The 16866-nt window shown below is 36.6% G+C and overlaps 1 protein-coding gene across 2 annotated transcripts in view; it reads right to left on the minus strand.

Annotated features, from left to right (window-relative positions):
• Positions 1-12776, minus strand: part of LOC127938435 (protein enabled homolog) — an 83142-nt gene extending 70366 nt beyond the window's left edge. For both annotated transcript variants that reach the window (XM_052535040.1, XM_052535035.1), the window contains exon 1: positions 12455-12776. In XM_052535040.1, the coding sequence (XP_052391000.1) occupies positions 12455-12459 (5 nt within the window). In that variant the 5' untranslated portion in view covers positions 12460-12776. The remainder of the gene's footprint in view (positions 1-12454) is intronic.
• Between the last annotated feature and the right edge of the window lie 4090 nt (positions 12777-16866).

Raw genomic sequence — 16866 nt, forward strand, 5'->3', positions numbered from 1 at the left:
TTATTATATAAAAATACAGAGGAATACACACTGATATCCATGAGATGGGAATCATCTATCCTACTTTCTAACACATAATCATCATCCAACATGAATACTCCTTTTAAACACACATGAAACCAATACAGACAGCAAACTTCACTGTTGGTTTGAACTTAATGGTGTACATGAGTAGTCACTGACCAGTAAACATACTGAGAGGTAGTTTATAGTTTGAGATTTTAGCAAAAACAGATTTTGCAATCGATTACAAACGGTTGTAAACAGTATCACTTGTGTAAATAAATAAAATATAATGAGACTAAGCAGTAGATTGCCTGATGTATGATAATGAGCCATAACACAAAAGTGCATCTGGCATGTGCAACTGAATTCTGTAATCATGTTAATGGTATGGCATAGCACTGTACCATAGTGTTGACTGTATCTAGCTTATATGTTATGTACCTAATTTATTATGATAAAATGCATTAATCTAAATAAATATCTAACAGATGAAACCAACTACCTACCTGCTTTTCTAATTAACTTGAAAGTACCTTTTCAAAATCAAAACAGAAAACTTTAATAAATAATAACAATAAAAAAAAGTCTTGATCGTTTCTTTTTTTTTTTTGCATGTTTAAGTCACAACTATAACAAAATCAGAGCGGTCATCTCCCTAAAAATAAACTCTGAAGCAACCTGTCCTGAAATAATGTTCTCATTAATACCCCTCCGAGTCCAGGGATGTGTTTGAATCTTTCTCTCCCTTTTTCACTGAGGTAATCAAGTCCACATGGAGGTGAGAGCGAGCTGCTCCGGGTGCCAAACATGGCAATCAGTGTGTGATGAGTCATGCTCCCTTTTAAGCTGCCTTAAGTTAACCCCATGCTCTCCATTTTTCACTCAGAGAATAACTCTGCAGTCAGAGATCTGGATGCATGTGGTTCTCTACATTCCACTCAGAGCTGGAACTTTAAGTGATATGGATTGTTGAGCTCATCAGCTGAGGCTACTCCAAAGAGGAAAAAAAAAAAAAAAATTCACTGCATACTTTCCATCTCTTCAGGCTATCAGTCATGGGGCGCAAAAACTGATGCGGAGTACAAAAGCAGCACAGGACACTTCAACCACACAGAATCCAACAAACTGAGAGAAAAAATAACAAACTTGACATGTAGACTTGATTCAGTTATAATTAAAGAGTGTGAACAACATCAGAATACTGAGTTTAGCCGGTCATAACAGAAATCGTATACGTACTATATACACCAGCTTTCAAAAGTTGTGCGAATGTTTTGGAAGTCTACTGATCCCCAAAACTGCAATGAACAACAGTTTAATTGTCAGAAAGCTTACACAAAGCTTACACAAAACTGCTTGTGGTGCAAGAAACCTTGACTAACTTTACAAGTGACTTCAGATAAAAAATAAGCAGCTACAAATGTGTAGAATATAGACTCTTTGTTGATGTGTGTATCCAGATCCCACTCAAGAGGGCAAACAAATATCATTCAGATCATACTAAAACAAGACAGAGTGTGATCCAAGGCACATTTGACAATAATGCTAACTGATCTGGCACCAGTTGTCTTAATTAAATCCCAACTGGCTGGAGGACATTAATTTCGAGACACGGCCATGTGACTCCAGCCTGGCCCTATGCTAGCACACGCTGCCATCCTGGGACAGCTGAAAACTGTATTCACTCAAGACCTAATAGCCTCCCTCGGTTTAGTGCTACATACAGGTCAATTGTCCATGTCTGGTACATAGGGATGATAGTAAAAAAAAATATATATATGATAAGACTAAAGACTTATCTTTACAATTTATATTAATATTGCAATTGATCCATTCACCCTCTGGTATTTATTTGATGAATATTCAGTAATATGAGGAAATGTATCTTCATAAATGAAGCATTATGAAGTTACATCATAGTGTTCTATGTAGAGTTTCAAAAGAAAAAAAAAATGTATCCAGTCATTCAACAGCTCTACGGCTTTAACGGGCAAGCTGTAGTTAATCACGCTGTGTGCAGCATGGCTCTAAAAGTCATCCCAGACTCTCACGTCCGCCAAAGAGTCTGCTCGGGGGGGTTTTCAGCAAGACTGCAGCCGGAGCATTTTCAAACCATCTGAAAAGAACAATTCCTCAGTAGAACCATTTGCCTTTTTCTCTCTGACCGTATGGAGTGTGTAATTGATTTCAATAGTAATTGAGTTCAAAATCACACCATCTCACTCCTTTACAGGCTTCTCAGAGGGTTTTATTGTTACATATGTGACTGGAAATAGAAATCTGTTCCCTTCAAGACAGAAACACTGATGTTAACTTTATCTCTCAGTGCCCTAGATTATCTAACCTAACTATAGACCAACAAAGAAATTTAATTAATCTCCACTAATCACTTCAGAGCATTCCAAAAAAAAAAAAAAAAAAAAAAAAAAAAAAAAAAAAAAGCAGTATTTTACATTTCTTAAGATTTTTAATAAAAATACATATTGCTTTGTTTTATAATATATATTGTTGCATAAATGAATAACAACCTGTATTATTATTAGTATTGTTATTAGTATTTTAAAATCATAAAAGAAACCAAAAGAACAGGGGAAAAAAACAGCACTTTTGATTAGCGGAACGTGTGAAGACCACGTGAGGAACCCTATCACCATCTCATTCATCTTAAACCCTAATTTCTTTCTATTAATTATGAGCTGATTAGCTGTGGGTCTAGCGCTCTTCCTTCGCTCTGTGCTGAGCACTGTATTCCCTCGCGGAAAGCGGAGAGAACATTGATCAAATGAGAAAAGAGAGAGAGAAGCAGATAAATTCTTCACATATTCACTCCAGGGCTGGCCACGTGCCACGAAAACGCTCCAGAGGCTCTTTCAGCACATGGGCGGTGGGAGGACTGGGGGGTGAAGAGAAGAAGGAAAAGAGAAGTTAATATTCTGACAGCACAACACAGTCAGACTGGATGCCGCAATGAAACTACTCCAAATTTTTAATGTGCCGCCACTGGCCAACAGAAGAAGGGAAACTGCACTGTCCTCTAAACAGCCCAGAGGACCAGCAGCACATGTGTAGCAGCAGTAGATGTGTGACGGTAGTTGTAATGACTATCTTAACTGAACCAGTGGAAATCTGATCAAGTGAAAGCAAATGCATCGTGAAGACAGAATACTGGACGTCTGACAAATAACAACTAGCATGTACTGGTAAATACTCTGGATCATGCTATGCATCTGTCCATGACTCTTGTTAGTCTTTATTAACCCTCTCTGGGAGGGCTAACAGGTGTGAGAAGGTTCTGCTGTTGATGGCTTAATGAAAGGGAAGGCCCGGCTGTCTGATGCTGACTGAGACTCACCTGTTTCACCCACTGGTGCGAGTGTGTTTGGGATTGACACAAAGACAGACAGAAAAAAGACAGCTGAAGTATGTTCAGCTGTTTTACAACCTTCAATGTCAATGTTGGTAAACCATTAAGGAGATTATTAAATTTGAGAAAATTAGGCTTTTTTTAAGGACTGTTAAAGCTTTCATATATATATATATACTACAAAAATTGCCGCTACTAAAAAGGCATTCAAAAAATGACTTGTATTTTGCACCCCAATTTTGGTTAATTCCTATTATTACTAATACTAATCTGCATAAATTACAAATACTAATGAATTATTATAGTTAACAGTAGTGAATAATAGTGTAGAATTATTTTCAAATATTTTTGTAGTATGAGTAGATAAAAATGTATTTGTCGTATTTATTATTATTATTTTATTTCTTTTTGCATTATGGTAATGGAATTGCAGGATATTGTGGAAAAAAAACTCAATTTAAGATTCACCTAATTTATAAAATATATAGCAAGCTGCCCTTTCTCTTTTTATCCTCAGAATGGTGCACCTAGAAAAGGAAGGGGTGCAACCTGAAGATTTACATTTACATTTATTCATTTAGCTGACGCTTTTTATCCAAAGCAACTTACAATTGCTATACATGTCAGAGGTCGCACGCCTCTGGAGCAACTTGGGGTTAAGTGTCTTGCTCAGGGACACATTGGTGTCTCACAGTAGATTCGAACCCTGGTCTCTCACACCAAAGGCATGTGTCTTATCCACTGCGCCAACACCACCCATTAGTCTAGATAAATAGTAGATAATGCAGGTGCAGAGTATGTCCCACTAACCTCAGCAAACACCCAAACCCACAGACTACAGGAAAACATCTAGAAGAAAAACACTCAGGGGTAATAAAGACAACGTTTGCAGGACAGCTGCTCTCTCTCGGACAGATGGGTCAACATAGAGACCACCTGTTCAGTACATGCACACTGTGAGATCCCCAACTATAGACTGATAGGGGTAAAAGGGGTTTGAAAAGGGAGAGTTTGTGAAATTCTGCATTAGAAAAAAGATGCTTTATTGAACCACAGAGAAGACGTAAAAAGTCTTCCTTTTCTCATTCACAACATCTGTTGCAATAAGAGTCTTTAAGCCCAGGGCTGACATGTGCTTGTTTTTGCCCACTGGTCAGCCTCATGGTGAATGATGTGTGTTTATTAATGTAGAGAACTAATGCATGCAGAAATTCTTCACACTGACTGTTAAAAATCAACATTGAAGCTACTCCTCAGACAGAGCAACAAAAGTTCAACTCATTATGTTGAAACTTAGATAAAACGATTCATTGACAAGAATGATACACATTTAATATTTTATGGTCCTACGCTTTCCACAGATGATATAAACACATATTAATACATTTAGACCACTTAACTTATTGATTGTTATCGGGATGTGAAGAGAGATACAACCAGCATAACAAATGTTTTTTGTAATCCAAATCACCTACCATGCCTTTAATACACTATGTCCTTCCTTGCAAGAGAAACTTTGCAGAAAAGTGACGAAATGGACAAAATCTCAAAATACAGTTCTGGAGTACAGCAAAAACAAGTCATTCCTACAGATAAAGGTCTAAATATCATGGAAAAAGAGATCTCACACCATAAAGGTCAAACCTTCTACTCGACGCTTTAACAATGTCACAGTGATAAGATAAATATTGAGAAACACCAATAATAAAGATAATAATTCCAAAAATAATTTACCCCAAAAAATCTCATGGCATCACTTCTGAACTTGAGGCACCTTGAAGAAGATCCAACTTTCACTGAAAAACGATATTTGATTCATTGCTTTCATAAGCAGTCAGTGCCATTAGCACAATGATTCCATTTAGGACATTGGTGATGCTGTTTTTTTGTTTCAGGGATTTCTCTTGGCTTGTGTGCTGTGAATGGCAAAGCTTGAGGTGGGCAGAAGGCAGATGGGCTGCAGGGTTCAATCATGCAGCTGGATTAGGGCTGTGATCACAGATCTTTTACGCAGCACAAGGGATGACATGGAGCTGCTGTATGGCATACAGACTCAAAGATCACAAGAAGCTTCTCAGCGGTGACATTAAATAGGGAATGCAGACGTATCCTTTACATTCAATCCGATATTGATAAAAAGAGCACAAAGGAGGATTAAAGAAAGACTTAACATGAGACAAGCTCACAATTATGAAACTATGAAAGAAAAAAGTGCATGGAAAAAAGCAAGTATTAGAGTTGACTATAAAGAAAGAGGACTCTTGTGCTTATTCAAGTAGACAATTTCTGCCAAAGTGGGATATAACAGTATCTCATCGCCAAATTTGGCCAAACTCTCAAGCAGGTTTTTTTTTTTTTTTTTTTTTTTGATAAACACTCTTTAGAATCCAGAGGTTCAGTTTGTTGGCTCCTCAACACCAGGCTCAGGAATGTTTTGTTAAACAGCCACAAAACCCAGAGAAGGTTTTACAGCCAGTGTCCAACACTCCAGCTTCAGGGTTGAGCTCTATTGTAGCACACATAAAAGGGAGATGTTTTATTCACAATAGCAGTGTACTACATTATGTAGGGTATCGGGGGACTGGCGAAGGAATGCAGATCAATTGCCTCTCAACCTTCAAAGCTTCTAATCAACTGAGAAGCTTTGGATGCTTTTGTTAATATTATTACACAGTGTATCAACAAATTCCAAAATCATTCATTGCTGCCAAAGCATCCTAGTTAGATGTTGTGTGGTAACTAACTGTTTACATTTTCCATTTTCAAGAAAACATGCTTGTAGTAAAATCGGGTAAGCAACACAAGGCGAACACTGCAACATTGCCACAGTTATTTTACTTTAAGGTTATTTTCATCACAACCAATAATTGATGAAGTCCATAACATTTGTAGGAAATGAGGATTGTGAGCTTATGGTGTGACACGAGACGTGAACGTAACGTCAGTTTCAGTTATTTGTTTTGCCATGGACGATGGGGAGTATTAAGAAACATCTGACTGTCAAATTCCACAACCATGTTCTGAGGGATTTTGAAAAACTTAATGGGTGCCAAAGCAAGGATTATATTTGCTGATAAAGAGGAGTCCTTATCCAAGTCTTCTTTGAGATTGCTGTACAACTGTGCAAACTCATCAGAATTCTGTGTTGTGATAACATTCACAGCTGTTTTAACACTCTACGTACACATTGGAGTAATTATCCATGTCCTCCTCCGCATGGTGAAATGCAACCACCACACGCTGCCCCTTAAGCTTCTTACAAACCCAAACTTCATATCGAAAAAGTGTCCTTTTATAGAGACAGCAGCCTTAAGGGAGAGGGCCTGCCGAACAGTGGTTCCAGGTACAGGAACAGCTTCACAAACACAGAGGGACGGGGGTAGAAACGACGACAGTAAGGAATCCATCACTTGCTGTCGTGCTGTGTAGCATGCCATCTTGAAAACAAGACCAAGGGATGCTGGCCAGATTTCTAAACCGAATGCACCCACACACAAAAAAACATCTCATCTTTAATTCAGATGCTGTATCTGTTTGAAGTGAAAAGGCCTTAAAACTGGCTCAGAGATTCTTAAATGGAATGAGTTGAGTTAGTTGAGTGCAAACAGTCTGTGCTAGATGCAGGTACTGCTACTTAAAGTCTGTCCATGTTTTCCTAGGGTACAGTTAAGTGAAGGTGTGAACTTCATAATGATTGAGGGTTGAGTACATTTTTTAGTTCCATTTTCACACATCATTTCATTGCCTGAAGGCAAAAAACTCAAGAGGCCAAACATAATTTTCCAACCAGAGCTGTTGGTTAATGGATGCTGAATGATTGCAATATAACCATCAAGAGGTGGAAAACTGTAGCATTGTTCCTTTCATAGGAAGTACAGATGGACCCCAAGGCATCAATGCATACTGCATTATGTTTGGAGAAAAGGATCACGAATAAGCAAATCTAACTAACAAGTTATGCCTCCCCAACATGCTGCTATTTTCTTGTTAATCTATCTAACGCACTTGGTGTGTGCAAAACCGAACATTGCCATCTACTCCCATGTTCCTGAGTCACAAGCACTGGTCATGTGTTCCCATAAGTAGTTTTCCAAAGTGGGATTTTTAGAAATTTAATAGGAAAATACAATGTCAATTGAAATGTATAATACAAAAACAATGTACTAAAATGAGACTGACTTAATATTCCATTAGACCTAACTTATATTGTTAATTTAGAAAAGAAAGGGTACCAAGAACAAAAAAAAAAAAATGCACATTCGTGACCAGTCCTCATTGAGAGAACACATCATGATTGACGAAGCATATGCAGCTAGGTAAAGGGGAATGTTAGATTATGCATTTCCTTTAGAAAAAAAGACAATGTCTCTTTCAGTCCAAAGATGCATCACTATTAGCCTTCCGAGATCCGTAGATAACATCTTTGAAGTAGACAGAAGAGAAAATCATTCTTAATCAATTGATGACAAGCATTGATTAAGATGAAGACATCTAAGGCACTATAAGAAAATCATTTTCATGGTCAGACTTTTGCGCCGTGGACAAAAAGCTATGGGCAAAAAGTAAAGCCTTTTTCCAATCAGTGTTAATTTTGACAACAAATTTGGATTTAGTTTGGATTTAAAATTCCGTAATCGTGCACAGCCTGAGAAACGCTTTTCTGTGTGCAAGATTCATGTGTATGCACTCAGATGTTGACATTTTTGAACGTTTTATGAGAAGTGCAGCACGATTACGCTAGCTTATGTACCGTCTCATAGATCAGTTTGTTCAAATGTGTGCATCTAAACCTCCCAATCATGCAGGAGATTCATTCTGATTGGATCTCTTCCCAAATCATCCCTCCCTAACATTTTTGTCTTGTTTTTATTAGTCAACAAAATTAACACGGTTTCCAATGAAAAACCCAAAATAATAGCTCAATGGTCTCTGCTTACATGGACAATGAACAGGTGCTCACTGTGAGCACTACAGAATGCAAAACAAAGATAACAAAGTAAGGAAACAAAGTAAAACTAAGCATATGGGAGATAGATATTTCCTGCTACCTCTCAACACTCAGAGACCCACACGGTGCAGAGTCAGCCAGGTTCACATTGAAGAGGAACTTAGGATGGGTACATGCCACACGCAGAAGCAGCACATATTTATTTTGGTTCCCACAATAATAGGTACTGTAGTTCACAATGACCACACCAGCAGTGTGCAAGAAGAGTTTCGTTGCTGAGCTTATTTTTACCATGCTATGTGCTTTCAAACTTAGCAGAAAACACTTTGAGAATGCATAAACCTAAGAACAATGTACTGCAATTTAGGCCATCATGAAGAAACAAAGATGCAAATACAGTACTGGGCAAAAGTCTTAGGCCACTAGTATTTTCACCAACAAAAAACGGTTTTAATTCAGTTATTTCTATGTTTTGCTGTAGTGTGTCAGTAGTAAATAGCAGTTTACATTTCCAAACATTATTTTTGCCATTAATTGTAATAATCCAGTGAGATTTTTGTTTGCACAAGGTGTCTGAAAACAACCAGTGCTCCACACAGAGATCTGATCTCATCATCATCAGTCTGTCTGGAATAATATGAAGAAACAGAACAAACGGAGACAGACTAAATCAAGAAAAACTGTGGCAATGTCTCCAAAACACTTGCGCAAGTGCACCTAGGACAAAAGTTTTCTTAACGCATAGTGTGGTCACACCAAATGTTGATTTAATTTAGTTAAGTTAATAGAAGTAAATTAATCAAATCTATTTATGGCATTATTTTTGACGCGCTTATTAAGCTGGTGTCAGACTACATTTAATGCTAAAAGTAATGTTTGGAAATGTAAACCGATATTTACCACACACACTACAGCAAAACATAGAAATAACTGACGTAAATCCATTTTTGTTGGTGAAAATACTAGTGGCATAAGACTTTTGCACAGTACTGTAAATCAGTGACTCATTTACAAGTCAATTAATTATTTTTTTATTATTATTCATTGACAAAGTCTATAAGGTTTTGCAATATTTCAACAAATCAGACGGTTTTATATATTTTTTTAAGGTTTAATTTTTTTAAGTTTTAATGATTCTCAACTGCCAAGTCAAATTATCCATATATTAGGGGTGCATGATAAATATCGGCCTATAATTAATGCGCATCTCGTCAGTAAAGAAGGTTCTCTAATCAGCGGTAAATTCCATCAGGTGCGTGATTTCACATAGAGCAGCTGTTACTACACAGAGCTGTTGTTAACTGACAAGCTGCGCAAATCCATGTTCATTATCAAATAACCGGCTTTACTGACAAGATGCACATTAATTATCGGCCGATATTTATCGTGCACCCCTAAGTAAAACCCAATATAAAAACCCAGAATTTTTTTTTCACTTCACGTATGAACTAACTGCATTTGCAATATGAAACATGCTTTAGAGAAGAAAAAGTGCTGTGCTCTGCTACCTGACAATAAGGCCTTATTCAAATGTATCTAAGACACTATCAAACCCATTCATGACAAGCCCACTCTGGAAAGCTAAGTGGCCATAAAGCATCTGGGAAACAGTGTGGGCATAATAGGTAATCAGAATCACTCTACTCGATGCTTGCCACTAAATCCATTCATTAAAATCCAAACTGCAGAGAGCCATGATAGCAGGTGTGATCATTTTTTCAACAGATCTAAGCTAGATCCAAAATCTTGTTCCTAAAATGCCGGTCAAATGAAGACAATTATCCTACACCACCTGATTCGATGCTCATCTGTCTACCCAAATTCAAGCTTCAACTACAACAGCCCTTGAAAATAACTGAAGATTCAAGGTGACTGTGAGCTAAAAGTTGTGCTTCAATTTTTCATTGATTAACAATGAGTGTTAGGGATAATTATACAGTCATGTATTATTTACATTGCTTGCAAATGCGGTTACATGTTACCTGAATAATAATGGGGAAAAAACTTTTTGTTGCTTAACAAAATGTAATCTAAGCAAGTATGTTATAATGCAATACATTCTTTCTGTCACTGTGTATTAGGAATCACACAGTGCAACACTGCATTTAACGAAATTCAGTCCATTAGCTACAACTTACAAGTAGCAAAATAATGTCAGTCCAAACCTGTTTTGGTACAATCCAGGCATAGATATTCATTGACATTATGAATTTGCTTTAAACAAAAGTACAAATCAGCAGTGATCCACTATGATTAAATGCATTCTTGATTGCTTTTGCTTTATCTAAATTCCTCTGGAAACAAAGTGGGGCCTGTGGTAAGCGAGGAGTGCAACAGAATGAGTCACTGACGTCAAGGATAAAGAACCTTCACAGAGAGCTCTGTATCTAAATGAGAGATGAAATGGAAAATATAATGGGTGACAGGGTGCAATAGAGAGATAGTGTGTCTATCTCATCTGCCCCCACCCCTATCTCTACCAAAGAGAGTAATTACAGAAGAAGAAAAGGAAGAGAAAAGTTTAAATGGCCCCTTCAATATAACTGTGCTCACATACGGTATTATTCTGTTCTGATTAGGCATGAATATTGTGAGGGGGCTTGAGTCCTTTCTAATGGCAGATAGATACAGCAAGAGCATACTGATGAATTTACACAGACACTTTCCCCTCTACAAAGCCTTGATTGGGCCTAAAGCTCAGAGCAGCCAGATTTAAATTCGCTTAAACAGTCTGAAAAGATACAAAAGTGCTCAAGAATAAAAGTTGAGTTGATTTTGATCGACTTCAGGTGAAAACACATGACCCACATTATTCAAGTCCATTCAGCCAGGCTATCTGCAACTTGAAAGTTACTTTCATGATCTATGAACCGGAGAACAGTGTTACTGACCTGGCCTTCCTGGAATTTTGTAAATCTTAAGTAAGTTTATTAAGTTACTAACCTCATATTCACACCAGTCACAAGTTCAGACACACTACTCATTATTCGTAAAGAAATGAAGCATTTTTTAAGATCACAAGAAACAAATGTAGTCAAGTGTGTCCACATTTTTGACTGGTATAGCAGGAAAAAAAAAACTGTAAGAAAACAAAATCCAAGTCGAGCAATCGACTTGATTCTCAGAGAGGTTGCAGACACATAATAAACCTATGGTCGTGTCACACAGTTAAAAGCTGGACACTTCCCAACTTGCTCGTGATGAGTAAAAGGGAACACCCTGGGTCTAAAATTCACAAACCACACCTGTTATTGCTAGCAAATCTGAACATTAGCCTCCGCTCAATCACCCTCCACAAGAGGTGATTTACTATGCAACACCACAGTTTGTGGGAAGACAGGCCAGATAATACAGAAGAGATTAATCTAAACCTAAGGGGAAGGTTATGTCACATCATACACGTCTGCTTTTTGGGCAGCTTATTTTTGCTGAAGGCTGCCAACAGCTCGCTCTTCCTTCATGTGTCTTCAGTGGGAGTGTGGGAGGAAATACTTAATTATTCTGATAACCAAAGCAAGGTTTGAACATTTTAACACATGCTCTCATAAGATCACCAGACACTTGAAACTCACCTACAACACAATGTAGAACTGCCATCATCATATAACATGAACCCAGTGTATTAAAGAACTGTTATGCTCATTGTCTTTATAACATAAACAGAAGTGTCAAAGTTTTGACACAAACTGAGCTAAACTTATATGGTGCATTCTAAACATCTCTCGAGTTTTAGTGTATTGCTGCATTGCAACAACTGCCTATTTCCATGATTGTTCAAACAGAAATGCACATGTGTATATGCATAGCCTATGCATCTCTTTTTCTCACACCCCATATGAAGAAAAATCCAAGTATGAGCAGAGCTCAACCTGATTTTACTAACTGACCAATTTAGCTGTTCATTTTAACAATACTATCAATTCCAAGACTAATGCGAGGACAATCTATATCATAAATGGAATGCATTTAAAACAACTGTTTGTTTATGAATTATTTATAGGCAGTGCGCAAATAGAACGCGTACAAAATGTTCAGCTCTTTCTTTCTTTCTCTCTCTCTCTCTTTCTCTATATATATACATATATATCAATCTTAAATACCTGTGGGTTGAGATCAAACTAGATTTTTTTTCTTACCTCATGGTGATTTCCACGCTGTATGTTCGTTGTTATATAATTTCAGAGTTGACAAAGTTCGCACTTGATTACAAAAGATATGAATGGAAAGCCGCAGGACCAGAGTTTGTATCCCGCAAAGTAAAAATAAAATAATAATAATAATAAAAATGAAAGTAAATAACAAAAAAAAAAAATTGGTCTACATGATCTACCGCATTGCACCTCTTATGTGGATGCTGCAGCACACAAAAAATGTAAGTGAGAACGCAATTTTCTGTTTGGTCTTGCAAGCGCCTGATCTTCTAATAGTAGCAACGTGCCGCTGGAATCCCCTTCTACAGCCACAGCAGCGACGCAGCGCTTTACTTGGATACGTCAACACGCAAGAGACGTACAGGCCACGCCCCTATATGGTAGTTCGTTAGTATTTAGTATTTTTCTTTTACTGTCTATGGTATTTAGACGGCACATACAATCTTAGACAGATTTGTAATATTTGTATAACACACAAATTATTGATAAGTAAAACGGAAATTAATGAATACATTTACTAGGGCTTGTAATTTAATTAATTTAATAATTAATTTAATAATTAATTTTAATTAATTATGGAGAACAGTAACACGTTAAAATTATTAACGCATTTGACGCACTTGCCCCGCCCCAGACCTATGTGGATCATCTGCCATTTCATACAGTCGATTGATGACTAATATGGGGCAGGGCAACAACTTAACTGCTTGATGGAGCCTAGAAAATGGCCCTAACATTCAAGATATGGGGCAAAACGCCCGTTTGAGATTGTGTTTCTTATTTACATCACATAGTTAAGAAATATCACACAAGAAGTAGGCTAAGTGCAATATCACAATAGTACAAATGTAGGCTAACAATCATCTTATACAACAGTTTATTAAGAAATTACTATATTGTGTTATTTTAGACACAATGTTGTCTGTTTTGCTCAGTTTGGCCAACCAAGAAGATAAAGACAAAGCAGAACTGTTCTTCTCTGAGCAACCCACAACGGCATTTCATTTCTTAATCTACGTTTTAAACTAATTTGGTGAACCATTTGGCGCGTTGAACCACTGCCCATAGTCGTGTTTGCTTTGACGTGGCTGCACAGACCGATCGGTGTATGACATTAAAGTACAGCGAGAACAATTCAAAAGCTCAAGAGTCTGCTCTCTAAGATCTTGCAGTTCTTTGATGTCACACACAGATCGGTCTGATGGCGATGATCCACTTCAAGTCCAACAAGCCTAATGATTCAATGAACCATTCATAAAGAACCATTTACTTCACTCCTGAATGAATCAGCTATTTGAAAGAATCAAATTAATGAATAAATGACTCATGACTTAATCATTAAGACATTTACCACCATCTACTGGCAGTTTTAGTTTATTATTTAGAGTATCATTTCATTAAAGAAATAATTTCATATTTTCATAGTAATAGTAATTAACAAAATAATTAATTAAAGTTATAGTTCACCAAAAATGTTAATTCGGTCATAATTTACTCACATGGTCCAAAGGCTGTATGTAATCAGTTTTATCAAACAAAATAATTTTTGCTGAACCTACTTTTTGTAATGCCTGTTTGATGCTTTACAAACAATGACTTTAAATTATCTTTTGGAAGTAATTTCTACAAATTTGATGTGCGATTAATTCAATTAATTAATCACCACATTATGTAATTAATTAGATTACAATTTTTTATCACTTACCAGCCCTACAATTATGCAAATTAGCAGTCAGCAGTGGTATTATTGACTATTTATTATTATAAATACCAATGCATAGTTTTTCCAGCAAAAATAATACATAATAATAATAATCAAAGACTATATTTGATAGCGCATTTGATAATATTCATTCAAGCTTTATCACCATGTTAAGATGCTTGACAAGCGTATGTCATCTGACTATGATCTGCAGTCACATGTTCATAAAAAGAACCAATGGTGTTCGAACCGTGTGACTTGAGCAGGGTTAAACCCCCACATCTCAGTTAGCTAGATCAACTATCATTGTCACTCATGCATCTCTGATTCTGAACTGTGGTATTTATATGGATATATATGGATAAATATGAACTTTATTTATTTATATAGTGGGTATAGAAAAGAATCACCCCCTTTAAAATAAGCTCAGTTTGAAGGCTTTGCAGCCCTGAAATGAAAGAAGGACACCAATTTTTTTTTAATCCAGTTGTATTTACTCATAATAACATCCAAGTGAAAATAAAAAAAAAATAAAAAAAAATGTTAGAAGACTCAGTGGCACACAAAGAAATTTGACTTTCAACTGTAATCATCAGTGGTCATTTTGATAAGCTCAGCATGAAAAGAGCTTTCCTGGAGCATTTCAATTGATAGTGCAACTGAAACAAACAATCAGTTATGGGTGGCAAGGCACTGTCAAAAGATCTCCAAAATAATGTGGTGGAAAAGCACAAGCCGGCTTAAAAAAAAAAAAAAAAATCTAAGGTTTTATCAATGCCTAAAAGCAAAGAGAAGTCAATTATTAAGAAGTGGAAAGTATTTGGTACAACACAGGCCCTCCCTGGATCAGGACATTACTCCAAACTGGATGAAAGTGCCAGAGAGGTGACCAAGAGTTGAAGTAATTTATGACAAAGAATGGTCATTGTGTGCATGAGACAACAATATCACAAATTCTCCTCAAATGTGGCTTGTCTGTGAGGGTTACAATTTTATTTTTAAGGGTTCCATTTATGTCTAAAATTTTAGAAAAAGTTGTGTCTGCTCAATTGAGCTCCATCCTGCAAAAAAAAAAAAAAAAAAAGATCTATATGAAGAATTTCAATCAGGTTTCAGGTGCCACCATAGCACAGAAACTGCACTTGCTAAAATTACGAATGACTTGCTTCTTGCATCACATCAAGGCTGCATCTCATTGCTAGTTTTACTTGATCTTAGTGCTGCATTCGACACCATAGATCATGATATACTCATAGATAGATTACAAAACTATACAGGTATTCAAGGGCAGGATCTAAAATGGTTTAGATCCTACCTGTCCGATCGCTACCATTTTGTTTATTTAAATGGGGAGTCATCTCCTTTATCACCAGTAAAATATGGAGTGCCACAAGGATCCGTCCTAGGTCCTCTTCTATTTTCAATATACATGCTGCCCCTTGGTAATATTATTCGAAAATACGGGATTAGTTTCCACTGTTATGCTGATGATACTCAGCTATATATCTCATCGAGACCAGATGAAACTTCTAAATTATCTAAGCTAACAGAGTATGTTAAAAAAGTAAAAGATTGGATGACCAATAATTTTCTCCTATTAAATTCGGATAAGACAGACAAATAAATTATTCGACCAAAAAACAGTACACAGAATGTTGTAGATTACATTTTCCAACTAGATGGATGTAGTGTTACTTCCTCTACAGTCAAAAATCTGGGTGTTATATTAGACAGCAACTTGTCTTTTGAAAACCCTATTTCCCATGTTACAAAAACTGCATTCTTCCATCTTTGAAACACTGCCAAGCTACAAAACATGTTACCTCTTTCTGAAGCAGAAAAGCTAGTTCATGCATTCATGACCTCTAGACTGGACTATTGTAATGCACTTCTAGGTGGTTGTCCTGCATCTTCAATAAACAAGCTACAGGTAGTCCAAAATGCAACGGCTAGAGTCCTAACCAGTTCAAGAAAATATCATCATATTACCCCAATTTTACAGTCTCTGCACTGGCTACCTATTAAGTTCCGTATCCGTTACAGATTATCATCACATTTGACTCCCAAACTCTGGAATAGTCTTCCTGATAATGTTCAGGGTTCAGACACACTCTCTCGGTTTAAATCTAGATTAAAAACACATCTCTTTTGCCAAGCATTTGAATAATGCATCTCTTCAATTGTGTCTGCAGTTCGCTTCTGATCAAATGTGCATTCTTATTCTTTAGCTTGGGTTAAACTAATTAATATTACTTTGTTGGAACAGCACCTACGCTAATTATGTCTCTATTAGTTTCTCTGTTTTGCTACGGGATTTACATCCTGTGATCACATCCTGTGGTAACTAGGATTTACACAAGCTCCAGTATGGATCCAAAACACCTGAGAAGAGATGATGCCAACCCCTCAGACGATCTCAGATGATGACAACATACAGAATTAACAAATATTGCTACAAGTGTGACTGCATCATATAATAATTGCTGTTAATAATGTTCATCATCTGGTTGACTACGTCTTGTATTTATTTTTCTGAAAAATCCTGTCATATGCACACAAACTGACAGTCACCACTTATAAGCTACTACTAAATATTGTAAAAACGTAATTTTCTGTAAAGTTGCTTTGTAATGATTTGTATTGTAAAAAGCACTATACAGATAAACTTGAATTGAATTGAATTGAATTGAACTGG

Source organism: Carassius gibelio, chromosome A20 (assembly GCF_023724105.1).
Source record: "Carassius gibelio isolate Cgi1373 ecotype wild population from Czech Republic chromosome A20, carGib1.2-hapl.c, whole genome shotgun sequence".
NCBI classification, from domain to species: Eukaryota; Metazoa; Chordata; class Actinopteri; order Cypriniformes; family Cyprinidae; genus Carassius; species Carassius gibelio.